This window comes from Rhagoletis pomonella, unplaced genomic scaffold (genome assembly GCF_013731165.1).
Source record: "Rhagoletis pomonella isolate Grant_MI unplaced genomic scaffold, Rhpom_1.0 Rhpom_scaffold_00007, whole genome shotgun sequence".
NCBI lineage: Eukaryota > Metazoa > Arthropoda > Insecta > Diptera > Tephritidae > Rhagoletis > Rhagoletis pomonella.
Window position 1 is genome coordinate 10,013,893 of NW_023458561.1, and position 15,388 is coordinate 10,029,280.

A 15,388-nucleotide genomic window follows, 5' to 3' on the forward strand; every position below is an offset into this window, starting at 1 on the left:
AAGTTAATTGTACTACAATTCGGTCATCGTTAGCCTTTATTTAACAAACCAGCGATACGAGCCCGAGTCTATTTGGGAAATCCCTCAAGGTTTCGAGGATAATCGTAACAATTGGTGTCAGAAGTGGGATTGTTAAATAAATCCCGAAGGATAAACTACTGAAAATGGCGAAAATTCAGGACTTAAAGATTGAGGAACTGAAACAGGAGTTGGAAAAGCGTAATTTGGCCACCTCCGGAAGAAAAGTGGAATTATTATCCCGTTTGCGGGAGGCTATGGAAGCTGAAGGCATCGACGTGGACAAATACGACTTCCAGGGTAAATACGACGATGCATCCGCAAAGGACGAACAGAAGGATGAGGCTGCTTGTTCGTCGAAGGATGTGCAGCAGACATCCGGGAAGGTTGAAGAACAGCAAAAGTCTCCAAGTTCATCAACAGCTATGGACTTGAACACGTTATTGGCTGCCATGTCACAGATGTCATCACAGATTTCATCCCAGTTGCAAGTGCAGGAAACACGTATATCATCGCAGTTAGATGAAAAGATTACTCAGCTACAAGAGAATTTATTCAAAAATAACTCGGAACTCAGAGAGAGACAGGATAAAATCGAGGACCGACAAGATAAGATCGAAGCGCTTATTAAGGAAAAACAGGACAAAGTCGAAGCTAAGGTGGATGAGCTTGAAGATCGTCTCCGGGGTTTGCAGTTGAATCGTCCAGCTAATCCGACGAACGCTCCCAAGGTAAAGACTCCATCCTTTGATGGCACTATTCCTTTCCAGGTCTTTAAGCTCCAGTTTGAGAAGACAGCTACAGCTAACAACTGGAGCATGGACGATAAATCCGCTGCTCTGTTCGTGGCATTAAAAGGACCTGCAGCGGAAATATTGCAGACTATTCCCGACTGTGAAAGGAACAGTTACGATGCCTTAATGGGTGCAGTGGAGAGACGTTATGGTAGCGAGCACAGGAGGCAGATTTACCAGATGGAGCTGGAGAATCGCTGCCAGAAATCCAACGAGACTCTACAGGAATTCGCCTCCGAGGTTGAAAGGTTGGCTCATTTGGCAATTGGAGATGCATCTGGCGAGCACCTCGAAAGAGTAAAAATCCAGAGGTTCATCAACGGAATGCGGGACGTGTATACCAAGCGAGAGACGTACGCGAATCCAAAGCCAACATTTGCTGAAACTGTCTCGTATGCTCAGACGCGTGAAACGGCGGCGCTCCTAAGTAGACCAGCCTACAAAGCACATCGCGTGGAAGTGGAAACACCGGATGAGACAAATGAAATGCTGAAGAAGCTTATCCAACTGCTGGGCGAGAAAAAGCATGGCTCTGGCAAATGTTTTAAATGTGGAAAGCCAGGCCACTTCGCCCGCGATTGCAGCGCAAGTTTCAGTGCGCTCAACAATTCAGCAGGACGCAAACGCAGGGCTGAAGGAGACGAATCCAACTCCAATCAGTCGTTAAACTAAAACGAGCCAGCAGCAAGGGGCGCGCGCTGGCTTCCGCAATTGAATGCCCCATAATCTCCGTCTCGCGAATTGGCAGAAAAGCGAGCAACGTTACTGTTGGTGGATATGTGGACGGACATGAGCGAGTACTAACTGTGGATACGGGCGCATCACATTCCATCATTCGATCAGATTTGGTCACTAAAGAGGTAAGGCCATTACCTGGAGCAAGGTTGAGGACAGCAACTGGTGAGGACACCCAAGTTGTAGGAGAGGTAACATGCAAAGTCGCAATAGGGAATGTGACGGTGTTACACAAGTTCATAGTCGCGGCGATTATGGATGAAGTCATCATTGGATTAGACTTTTTATTTGGTCAAGGCATGAAGATCGACATGAAGAACAGGATCATGACGTACGACAACATGGAAGTGCCCCTTAGGTTTGGGTATGATGGTCCGTACAGCAGCAAGCGAGTGATCCTAGAGGAAAGCGAGCAGATTCCACCGAAGTCAGAAGCAGTTGTGTGGGCAAAGATTGATGGAGATTGTGGGACAAACAAATTGTGGGTTGTTGAAGCGACCCAAAATTCTACACCGGACGTACTTATTGGTAAAACCCTGGCTAAGACGCAAAAGGATGGACGCATCCCAGTTCGAGTGCTCAATGAGTTCAAATCACCAGTCAAACTCCGAAGAGGAACTGTACTGGGGCAATGTCGAGAAGTAGAGGCAATCTTCAACTGCGAAAAGTTACCTGAAAGCGATTCCATTGGCGAGAATGACATTGAGGAAGACATCAATGCATGGACGGAAGGGTTGGAAGAAAAATACCAGCACAAGGCTAAGGAACTTCTCCAAAGATACTGCAACATATTCGACAAGGATGGCGACAAACCAGGCAGGACTAACGTTGTGAAACATCGCATTGATACTGGCGATGCAAGGCCAATCCGTCAAGCTCCTCGGCGTGTTCCACTTGCCAAACGTGAAACTGTTAGCCAAATAATAAAAGAAATGAGTGAGAGTGGTGTGATTGAACCATCAGCGAGTCCATGGAGTTCGCCGGTAGTACTTGTGAAGAAGAAGGATGGCCAAATGCGGTTCTGCGTAGACTACCGGAAACTAAACGATGTGACGAAAAAGGACAGCTATCCTCTTCCCAGGATCGATGACACTCTGGACTCGTTGACTGGAACAAAGTGGTTCTCAACACTCGACCTTAAGAGCGGTTATTGGCAGGTGGAGGTAAGTGACGAGGACAAGGAGAAGACAGCTTTCAGCGTTGGAGACGGTCTGTGGCAATTCACGGTGATGCCCTTTGGATTATGCAACGCTCCTGCCACTTTTGAACGACTTATGGACCATGTGCTCAAAGGACTGCATTGGAAAACATGTTTGGTGTATCTAGACGACATTATCGTATTGGGTAAAAGCTTTGAGGAACACCTGAACAATTTGGAAGAAGTTTTCCAGAGGATAGCTGGCGCTGGTCTGAAGCTAAGTCCTAAAAAATGCTCACTGTTCAGGAAGGAGGTGAACTACTTAGGGCACAAGGTGACAACGGAGGGCATCTGTACTGCGAAGGAAAAGATAGAAGCAGTAAAGGATTGGCCAAGACCTAGGAACCTGCACGAACTACGAAGTTTTCTTGGGCTATGCACCTACTACCGCCGATTTGTTCCGAATTTCGCCAGCGTTGCTAAAAGCCTCCACGAGCTCACTAGGAAAAATAGAGCCTTCGAGTGGAACAAGGAGCAGGAGGAGGCTTTCCACACTCTGAAGGAACGACTATGTACTGCACCTATGCTAGCGTATCCCGTTCCAGGTGCAACGTTTATTTTGGATACGGATGCTAGTGGTTATGCCATAGGAGGCGTACTGTCGCAGGTAATTGATGGGCAGGAGAAGGTAGTTGCCTACTATAGCCGGTCGATTGGAAAACCAGAGAGGAACTACTGCGTAACTCGGAGAGAACTACTAGCGTTGGTGGACTGCGTCAAACATTTCCACAAGTACCTCTATGGGCAACGTTTCCGAGTTCGAACGGACCATGCAGCGCTGAAGTGGCTACTACAGTTTAAGAATCCAGAAGGACAGCTAGCTCGGTGGATTGAGAGACTGCAAAGTTATGACTTCGCTATTGAACACCGCAAGGGAAGTGTCCACGGTAATGCTGATGCCATGTCCCGCCGACCATGTAGCCTGGAATGTAAACACTGCTCAAAAGCTGAGGGAAAAGAGGACATTATAGACGTCCGTCTAACGACAATAACACCAGCGGAAGAGTGGAAGGAAGAACAGCTACGAAAGTGTCAGCAGGAAGATCCAGATCTAGAGCTTTTGATGCATGGACTGGAGGTGGACAGGAGGCCAACTAAGGAGCAAATGGCAGCGGAAAGCCCCATCGCAAAGGCGTACTGGGCACAATGGAACAGCTTAAAATTAATATCTGGCTGTTTGCATAGGGTATGGGAAAGCGAAGATGGCCAGTGCTCCCGCAACCTGATAGTAGTTCCAAGGGTAAGAATTCCGGATGTACTCAAGGAATTCCACAATGGTCCTAGTGGAGGGCACCTGGGAATCACAAAGACCCTGGAGAAGGTTAAGCAGAGGTTCTATTGGGTTGGTTGTCGGCAATCGGTCGCAGAGTGGATTGCTAACTGCGCGGAGTGTATTGCAGCTAAGGGGCCGAAATCCAGAAGTCATGGCCAGATGAAGCAATATAACTCAGGTGCACCTTTCGAGCGGATTGCCATGGATGTAGCCGGTCCATTTCCTATGAGCGCACAGGGAAACAAATACGTCCTTGTGGTTATGGACTACTTTAGCAAATGGCCGGAGGTATACCCGATTCCAAACCAGGAAGCTAAAACAGTAGCGGAGGTATTCACCTACAATTGGGTTGCGAGATACGGTGTACCTATAGAGCTGCACTCTGACCAGGGAAGAAATTTTGAGTCGGCAGTGTTCCAAGAGATGTGCCAGATACTGGGTATCCGGAAAACTCGAACGACGGCTCTTCATCCCCAATCAGACGGCATGGTGGAACGGTTTAACCGAACCCTGGAAGAGCATTTGCGGAAGGTCGTGGACAAGAATCAAAAAGATTGGGATGTCCGCATACCCTTGTTCCTGATGGGGTACCGGTCAGCAGTGCATGAAACAACGGGTAAAACTCCTGCAAGGGTAATATTCGGCAGTGAGCTCCGTTTGCCTAGTAATCTGAAGTTTGGGGTAACTGGTGATGCTAGAAGGATTGGAAAAGAGACGTCAAACATCCTGGAAGAGGAGCTGAGAGAGATACATGCTCTTGTGAGACAGCGCACACAAATTATGAGTGACAAGATGAAAGCCAGGTATGATAAGGCGATGAATTCCGAGGGTTTCCAGGAAGGAGATTTGGTGTTGCTGTACAATCCACAACGAAAGAAAGGTTTGTCCCCAAAACTACAATGCAACTGGGAAGGTCCGTATAAGGTCGTAAAACGGCTAAATGACGTAGTGTATCGGATCCAGACCGTCGGGAGACCAAGAAACAAGATGAAGGTGGTCCACTTGGAAAGGCTTGCAGCGTTTGGAACCGCAAGTGTGTCTGATCGGGACGATCAGACTTAGGTGGAGGGCAGTGTGGCGAATACTGCGGCAACACAAAGCGAACAACGAGAAATAGGCAGAATGTTCGAAGAATGACGTAGAATGTTCCACAAAGAGAAACGTCAAGTTGGATGAACACTGCGAACAGCGAGCGAAAGAGAATGAGCGATAAACTTCAGAATGTTCTAGAGTTGCCATAAGTGCCAGCGCAGGTATATAAGGGCGCCGCCACCACGAGGAGAGTTAGTTACAAGTCAGCAAGCTACAAGTAAAGTTAGCGGAGAATCGAGTTGCGAATAAGCAAGCTATAAGTTTAATTGTGTTAACAAGTAGTAAAGCGTTGTTATAGCTTTAACAAGTATTGTAAAGTGTTTTTACTGTATTAGCAAGTATTGTAAATTGTTTGTTGTACAATAAAGTTAATTGTACTACAATTCGGTCATCGTTAGCCTTTATTTAACAATCCAGCGATACGAGCCCGAGTCTATTTGGGAAATCCCTCAAGGTTTCGAGGATAATCGTAACAATATGTTCGAAAGTGCTAAATGTTGCATTTTAAATGCAGCAAAAACGCTGTATAAGAAAATTTGACTCAAGAAAATTTTTTAGCCATTTCTGGTACGTCATTTTATATGGGATTTTCGCTTTTCTTGAGAGCTGCATACAGGCCTTAAGACAGGTCGGTTAAAAAATACGCGACCTGAAGAGTAGTGTTGTTAAGGGAAAAAACTGTTCTATTGTGAATTTTTACTGGGAAATTTGAGAGGGAAACTTTTGTTTTCGTATATACATGATTTATATTTTAAATAAGTATATATATTACACAAATACCTCGCAAATTTCTATTATTTTTTGTGACTTAATCCCGTTAAACTAATCACATGTTTCTTGCCAGCTACCAGCAGGGTTTAGCTTAAGTAGCTAAAAGGAAATTTTACCCGAGTTGAGCGTTTTTTTTTCGCTCGCTTACAAAAAAATACAGCAATAGTTTTGCTAAAACACACACATGTCGATGTACACTAAAGTAAAAAAAAATGAATTACATATTTCAAAGAAATTTTTTTTTTGTAGATAAATCTAATTTGTGGAATGTGAAGTAAACTAAGCAAAATGAAGTGACCAAGTGAAGGTTTCTGAAATGGAGTGTGAAACTTCAATTGAAGTGCTGCGGCAGCACTGGTTGAGAGTATTGTAGAATTTTGCAACACTGGCTTAGCAAAAATTTTTGTTGTCGGCAATTCTGGCACTTCATTGTGAATATTCATTTTCTCATTTTTTGCGTACAACGTTAAGATTTTGCCGCTGGATATATCACTGGATTTTCAGCGCTTGCTTCATAAATATAGTGGACTATTAAATATTAAATTACATTTAATTTGGTGTGTTTTTGTGAAAGTTGGTAAATCATCAGAATGGATCTCGATGGTCCGCAGTTAATTTCAAACATCTTGTCTAGCGAAGAGTTGGAGCAGACGCCGCCTGGGGTGCAAGAGAAATTGAAAACTTGGATAGAAGAGTTTTTTTGATGAGTACTGCAAAAATAAGGCTGCTGCTAATCGACTTCGTAAGTAATATATAGTAGAAATTATCTATTCCAAACATTTTATGTAAAAATGCCGAAATATGTATTTATTCGTGTAAAAATCTAACCTCAAATAAATGGCGTCCTTTGAATTTTTGCTAAAGTGCGAATTCTGCATTACATGTACACATGTATGTACATTTGTATTTTTTTGCGAATGTAACAAGTGCACAGATGTATTAACTTTAGAGGGAAATGTTTAGTTATTTGTACAATGATTAGAAAGAGCACAGTACAAGCATTGAGAAAAGTCATCCTTCCCCTCTCAGCCGTCTACAGGGGTTATGCGCTGTACAGTAGTTTTGAGCACATTTAGAAAAAATAACCCTCATCAATCCAACTCTGGCTACGCTGACTGCAGCATTATTGCACAGAACTTTCTGCGTAACCATTTTTCGGTCGCGCTTTCGGAGTATAAACCTTACTACGTAGAATTCGCCTATCTATGTGGCGGAAGCCCCTTTTCTATTGTCAAAGATATACAATATTTCTTGTACTTATAAAGTGGTTATTTTTGAGCTGAACTCGCATTGAAATTTACAAAAAAGGACACATTTCTTACCGAATTTATTAATAAAATAGTGCTCGGAAATTTGAAGTATTTGTTTTAAAGTGTAATCCTGTAACTTGTGTGTGTTATAGTTTTTAGATTGTATCATTGTACAAATAACTAACCCATTCCCACTATAGTATTTATGTTTATTTTTAATATTTTGTTATATAAACTTTTTGATAGACGACTATGAACAAAAATTAGAGGAGCTCCAGGCAACAGTTCAGGACTATGAGCTTAAATTGGAGAGCCAGAATAAAAATGTTGAGGAGCTACGCTCTCAGTTGGACAGTGTTTCTAGTGAACGTGTACAATTACTGGAACAGTGCAGAAATCATGAAATGGATATGGTTGCACTTCGATCTGAACGAAATTCCGTGGCAGAAGAAAGAGACTCCTTGTTGAAGTTAATCGAACGCCAAAAGAGTGAGCTGGATAGATTACAAGAAGAAATCCACTCCTATCAACAACAACTGAAAAACGCTATTACTTCAAAATGTGAAGCTATTGCAAGGGTCGATGAAATAGAAAGTCAGAAGGTAGCGCTTGATTTTAAGGAGCGCCGCATGGAACAGGAACGAACAATGCTTCATAATCAGATACGCACACTTACTGATGATTTAAATCGTAATATAGCAGAACTTCAGAGCATAAGACGTGATAACACAATGCAGGGTATGCACCTTGAAGCCAGGCTTGCTGAAAAAACAGAGGAACTGAAAATAGTTCAAACTCAATGCACCCAATATAAGGAGACAATTGATAGGCTTACACAAAATATTCAAGATCTATCCACCAAACTTTTAAACCAAAATGAAGAAGCTAACAAAATGATGGACTTTTATAAAAAAGAACTAGAAGCGAAAACAAAATTGGCTGAATTATACAAAAGCAATTGTGAAGACACTGATGTAGAGAGAAATGAATTAAGTACTGCTATAACTGATCTTAAACGTATGTTGGCTGAAGCAAGTGAGCAGTATGGAGAACTAGAAACGAAATTCAAAGCTACACTTCTTCAACACGAACAAGAACTCGAAGAACGCGGTAAAGTGATAGAGTCACAAAAATCAGAACTGAAACATGCCAATGATTTGTTAAAGGAGGTGCAAAATGAAACAATGGAGAGTGCTATATCAAAAATTGCTCCATCTGCTGCGATTGCTAGTCGCCTTATCCGAACGGATATGTCCCTTACTGAATTATATTCATTATATGTGAAGAGTTCCGAGGAACTTGACCTACAAAAGCGGGAAAACGCGCGTCTTAATCTTCAGTTTAAGACAATATTGCAAGAATTGAGCGAAAACGCACCAGTGATTAAAAAGCAAGAGCTTGAATATGAGAAACTGATAGAAACCAATAACATTTTGGCGCATCAGCGCGATGAATTACTAAGCAAGAAGGTAGATATGGAAGAATTAATGGGCAACGCACATTCCAAAATTAACCATTTAGAAAGAGAAAATAAAAAACTAAAGAACTCACAGAACGACCTTAGCCGACAGGTTTGTTATTTACTAAAGGAGGTAGAGCAATTGCGAATCGGACTCCTTTCGGACAAGGGCGCGGTACAGAGTGGAAATCTCTCAACAACTGATGACGTTATATCCAAAAAATTAGTGACCTTTACTAACATTGTAGAGCTACAGGAGAACAACCAAAAGCTCTTGCTTCTTGTTCGAGACCTCAGCACGAAGTTGGAAGATGCTGAGACCTTGAAACAGCAAATGGATGCCGCAGCATATCAAGAAAAAATTGAGAATTACGCCAAGAAATTCCAATCGATGCAAGAAACACTGAATCAACAAAATAATACCGTTGCCACTTTGGTATCGAAATGTGAGCGTTACAAAAAAATGTATTTCGAACTCCAGAAAAACTTACAAAAGTCTGGAGCGCATTCAGAACTGAGTGATATCGAAGACACTGAAATGGGGGAAATTGATGATACTGAAAATAAAAATATGACAAACATATCTCAAAGTAAAAATAGAAAGTCCATGGATGCGAACGCGGAACGTCGCATACGAGACTTAGAGCAGCAGTTACAGGAAGTGAAGGACCAATATAAAACATTAAAGGAGCAATATGAATATTATACACAAGAGAAAAAGAATAATGAACGTATAATGAATGAACAATTTGATTCAATGCGCACAGAGGTTAGAGAGTTAACATCAACAAATTGCAAACTAATGTCGTCGCTGGAATACAACAAAGAGCAACTTAAATTACAGCAAAAAAATATTTCGACCTATAAGCAACAAATAACTGCGCTTGAAGATCGTAGTAAAAATTATGAAAATACCATTATAAAGCATGAACAGACAGTGCACTTCCTAAAAGACGAGGTCATGAAAGCACAGCATGGTCATTCAGCTGCCCAGAGTGAAGCTTCTCACCTGCGGAGTGAGAATCGTATCTTAAAAGATACAGTGAACCGTTTACAAGCCGAAAAAGAAGGTTATCACCGGGACCAACAAAATCAAAATCTACTTTTAAATAACTTGGAAATGATCAAATCCAATTTGGAGCGTTCTGAAATGGAAGGACGAGCACGCTTGGAACAGAGGCTAGACGAAACTGTTCGTGAATTGTCTGCTCAGCGTCGACGTTTCCAGGAGGAAGAAGATCGGTTCCGAGAAACAACTAGTGACCTTAAGCGGCAGGCAGAATCTGCAAAGAAGTGCATGGAAGAAGAAAGAGGTCAGTCTGAAAAACTTCGAAAAGAATTACAGGCGTTGCGCGAGGAGCTCACTAATAAGACAAATCAAATCGACGAACTCAGCAAAAAGCTACAAGAAAGTTTAACACCTTCCAAAAATGACAACCCAATTGCTTTGGCAAATAAGAAAACACGTGAATTTGAAGTTAAACTCGAAGAAGCCAAAATTGAAATTAATTCATTATCAAATGAATTGGCAAAGGCGCGTGAGCATTCCGATCAATACTTTAAGATGTCACAGAGTGCTGAAGCAGAAATTAAAAGTCTTCATGAAGTCCACACTACATACACAGAAAAAACAGAGTCTCAAATTAACGAACTAAAATCAATTGAATTGAACCTTAAGTCAAGAATCAGCGAACTGGAAGCAGAAGTGCAGCTCGCGTCTATGACCGAAGTACCGAATTCAAATCAATCCGATCAACTGAAAAAATCCAAAGAAGAGCTAAAAGATGTTCTGCAGAAATTAAGCGAGTGTAATCGCAACCTGCGTGCGCTACGAACTGAAAATACATCGCTTTCGGAATCGCTTAATGCAGTACAGGGAAAATATGCCAATGAAATGGTACTACATTCAGCTGATATACAAGAACTCACAAGAGTAAAGGAAGAAATGACGAAAATACAAGACCAAATGAATGCCTTAATTACGGCAAGGGACTGCGCTAAGGATCTATATGAGGAGCTGAAGGGCTCGCATGATGAATCACTGCGTTTACTTCAAAATGAAAAGGACGAAATGGAAAAGCGGATAGTTGATCTGAACGGTCTCAATTCGAGTTTGCACGATCAAATCGAAGCATTGACCATGAAGCTAAGCATACTTAGTCAAACTCAACCAACAAATGTATCATCAAACTCTTTGAATGAAACAGCTATGGATACCTCTGGTACGGAATTGAATCGGTCGCGATTAGAAGATGATCCCAAGAACAATGATCAATTATTGCAAATAATTAAATATTTACGCAAAGAGAAGGATCTTATCGACGCTAAGCTAGACATATTGAAAGCTGAAAACGCTCGTTTGCAGTCAGAGAATATGATTCTACAAAAGAAACTCGACGAATTAAAGGGAAGTCTTAACCAGGAGCGCGCCAAATCTGAGACATTGGTGGTTTCTGCCACAAAACATGAGGAAATTCTACGCAAGATCGAAAATCTAAATGCCATTACCGATAGCAACAGAATATTGCGCGAGGAGCGTAACTCTTTAGCCGCACGTGTAAAAGAGCTCAACGAACATATTAACGCTATTGAAAATGATTTATTGCCTTTGCAGAACCAAAATCGCGAGCTCTCCACTAAAATCGAAGAGCTTACATCTGAAAACACATCTTTACGAACGGAAGCAATTAAGTGGCGCCAACGTGCCAATGTATTGGTTGAAAAGAGTAATAAGAATCCGGAGGAGTTCAAGCGTTTACAAACAGAACGCGAAAATCTTGCTAAGATGTTAACGCATGAGAAGGAGCTGATGAAACAGACCACCGATGAATTAAACGCCATTAAGACCGAAAAACTTCAACGCGAAACCGAGATAGCATCGCTTGAGAAGCAGATCCAAACACTAACCGAAGAAAAGAAGAAAGTAAGCGATGACTACGCTGGAGTGCGTCAAAATAATGTGCGTATGTTGCAGGAGATTATGGAACTCAGAAATAAGTTATTGCAAAAGGAAGAGTCTCTACAAAAACTGACCGAAGAAATGGAATCTAAAGAGGCTCAATTGCAAGACTCTAAAAATAAAGAATTCCAGATTCGTAAAATTGCTAAGCGATATAAGGACTCCTACTTGGAGTTATCAAATAAAACTGCGGCTGCTTCAACAGATGGTGCAGCCACGGCGCAGGACAACATGGATCTTGGTGGTAACAGCGGAGCAGAAAGTGCTGTGGGAACCGCGGCAGCCGCAACCGCTGTAACTAATGAGTTGGAACAGCAACGCAATACAATTGAGAATCTCAATGGGGTCATACGTACTATGCAAGAAGAAAGTGAAAAACTTCGCAAGGACTATGATGACTTAAAAACCGCCGTAGAAATAGATGATCGCACCAAGACATTATTACGTGAAGCTAAAGCGCGTATTGTCAGTTTGACTGAGTCGAAGAATGCGATCAGTCAAGAGTTGAATACAACCAAGAGTAAGTTGCAAAACGTACTTCAAACTTCAGAGAATGCAGACGCAACGATCAATAGCATAAAGACTCAATATGAAGAAACATTGTCCCGACTTGAAAAAGAATTACTTGAACAAAATAATCAAAACAAAGAAGCCATCGTCAGACTTAGCAGGGAAAATGAATCCTTGCTTATGCGTATTAATCAACTAAATCGTCAACTTGGCCAACAATCTGCCAAGCCATCCACTAGTTCAGTGGCAATTACAGATAAGGGATCTATTTCGGAATCTTCACCTAGAACCGCAAATGTCAAGCCGATGTCGGGCTCAACCACTGTGCAACAGTCGGCCACAGTAACACCATGGCGCGGTAGTGAAACTCCTTTGGCCAGTATTCGCCCAATATCGGTCCAGAATAGTCGGACCGCTGCTATACTCCCTACAAGCCAGCAGCCCGCAGCTGGCGGCTCATCGACATCGACGTCCACTTCATCGTCAAGTACCACAACCGTTTCAACCGGGTGCAGCAATACTGCTTTAGTTCCACCGCAACAACAAGTACATACTACTGGCAGCAGTTCCATTGAATCAATGTCATCATCGCCAACTTCATCGCACACAGATTACATGCCTTCTACTAGTAGCTCGGCATCTGTAGCAGTTGCTGCAATTCCCCCTATGGGCTCTACATCTGCGGCCGAAAGCTCTCAAGAAGCCGAGAGCGTCCAGCAGCCGCAACAAAACGAATCACAATTGCTTGTTGGTGGCGGACAACCACAGGTGGTGGCTCTGGTTTCACCACGCGTTGAAGGCTCTTCACAAAATGTTCCTTCCCCGAATTTGCAGCTTCAACAAGATCCTGGAAATCAGCAACCAAGCACTTCAGGCACCACCAGTTCGAGCACGCACATCGCTGTTAGTAGCCACAGCCGCCACACACCTTCAAGCAGCAACGTTACCACATCACAGGCCGGAACGTCGGGTGGACATAAAAGGCCTCGTGAACTAGAAGGTGACTCATCAACAAATGTTGAAGACAGTACTGCCGATAAAGCTCTTAAACATCCAAAGCGCCTGCGTGGCTCTGAGCCAGCTATGCTGGGTGTAACTGAATCCGGAATCGATGTTGAGTACCAAGTACCAACTTCATCTCAACGCGATCAAGAAGATGATATAGTTGTGGTGGATTCCGAAGAAGAAGACGACGGTATGATTGAAGCTGATGACGGCCCAACCGACGGCGATGCTGAGCATGAAGGTTACGAGGACTCTTATGAGCAGGATCAAGACATGGATGAGAATGATATTCCAGAAGTAAATGAAAGTAACATAGGTGTAGATGCAGAAATCGATAACAATGAAGTGGATGTCGACGAAGGAACTGAAAACCAGGCTCATTGTACGTCGGGTACAGACAACCAGTCAGATGTACATTATAACACAGGAGCTAGTACAAGTCACGCAGCAGCGGCATCAATGGCACATAGTCATGATATGGATAGTCATCAGCAGAGCCAAACTATCAGTAGCGGTAGTTATGAGTCCAACCCGAATGCAACCCAACCGGCAACTCAACAATGGAAACAGACTCGACCCCAGAAACCTACGGCCATGTTGCAGCATCAAGGTTTGACCGGTAATGTAAGTGAAAGTGGAGAGCAAGATCCCAGCGGAAGTCGCCCATCAGATAGGTAAGGATTTGAAAACAAAAATTTTTTATTTTTAGTCATAAATATAAGTTTATATTTTCTAAAAGTAGTGGTGCAGAACTGGTGAGTTCACCACAAGGTTCGAAATTTGGAATAAGTGAGACAGGAACACACTCCGAACAACATGAGAGTAAAATGACTACAAATGAGGCGACTGAAGAAAATGGAGCCGAAGGTGAAGAGCTTGTGGGTGACCGTAGCGATGAGAACGTCCCTGTTGCTTCAAAAAGTGGTGGATCAAGCGACGCTGTGCTGGCCGCAGAAGAGGATATGGATAATGTTGAGGAAGATTTTGCAGAGGATGCTGCTGCTATAGAAGTTTCTGAAAATGCAGACAGCGAAAGTGAGTGTAAAGAAGTCTTATTTCACCCAATTCTTAACTGTAATTGTCATTTTTTATAATACTGCTTTATTAGGTCATAATAGCAGTGGAGCTACGCAATCTGAAATACAAGATATTCAGCAAAACCAAGTAGAAGCAACATCTGAGGATAATGAAGGCGCAGATGGTGTTTCATCGGAAGGTGAAAAACAAGCCGTGGAGGAAATAGAAGTGAGTACAGAAAGTTGCAAATAATTTAAATATATAGCTAACTCATTTTTATATATATATATTTTTTTTTGTTTGAAACACAAAGGAAGAAGGACGTGAAGCTGAAGCCTCCACTTCACCATCTATAACGACACGTTCTAAGGCTATAAAGAGCACGGGTAATGTACGGAGACCCCATCGTGGATTTCATCGCGGCGGGAGACCAACGCCCATAATTTGGCAAGGTAAAACAAATTATCCGCGGGCGGAGACACTCAGTTAATATATGTATATGAACTCGCATGTTTTTAATTTCAGACGGCGCTGGACACTCGCGCAATGTATCTCCTAATCATCGTGGACAAGAGCCTCCCGGTAGCCCACTTCGCGGTTTTCCAAACCAGCGTTCACAACGGGCGCGTCGCATGCGTCGTCCAACTGGCGGAAATTACGGAAACATGCGTTATTCATAAATATTAGCTATTAAAAGTAGTATTTAGAAAATACAAATACATATATATCATACTCCTTATATTCCTCAATATATTTATGCAAAACAATACCAGATCCGATTTCGTTAAACGCAGTTTGACCTAAATTATGCAGTGCGCCAAAAAAAAAATCGTTCCCACGACAGTCGGGTCTACGTAACCCGAACGACCCAGATTTATATTGTCACTCCAGCAACACTCCCCAAAAACTCATTGGGGAAATTGTATGCTGCTACAACAATAACAACAAAAAAATGGCGCAATACACCCGAAATAAAGGTATGTACGTGGGTAGGTTTTCTTATAGTTCCTGAACCCTTCATTGTTTTTATAAAAAAAAAACGTTATATTCTTGATGCAGGGCTCGAATCATAACATCTGTTCATGGATCGAAAACCATACGAAAGAAAATTACGTGATACCGTCAGTCGTATAAGCTGGGCTCGAATCGTCACATACGATATCGTACTACTCGTCATGTAAAAATACATTTTTCGGATTATGACATACGTGATCGTACCCTTTGTCCCATTCAGCATATACTGACGGACGTAAAACGTAATTTTCTTTCGTATCGTTTTCTATCCGTGAACGGATGTTACGATTCGA

The 15,388-nt window shown here is 42.5% G+C and overlaps 1 protein-coding gene across 1 annotated transcript; it reads left to right on the top strand.

Annotated features, from left to right (window-relative positions):
• The first annotated feature begins 6,323 nt into the window (after positions 1 to 6,323).
• On the top strand, positions 6,324 to 14,853 carry LOC118742298 (nucleoprotein TPR-like). Its single transcript, XM_036474266.1, is given in 7 exon segments — positions 6,324 to 6,570; positions 6,572 to 6,623; positions 7,378 to 13,738; positions 13,807 to 14,099; positions 14,173 to 14,309; positions 14,395 to 14,533; positions 14,607 to 14,853. Coding segments are annotated over 7 exon segments (7,236 nt in total). The 5' UTR covers positions 6,324 to 6,471; the 3' UTR covers positions 14,762 to 14,853.
• Positions 14,854 to 15,388: the final 535 nt, after the last annotated feature.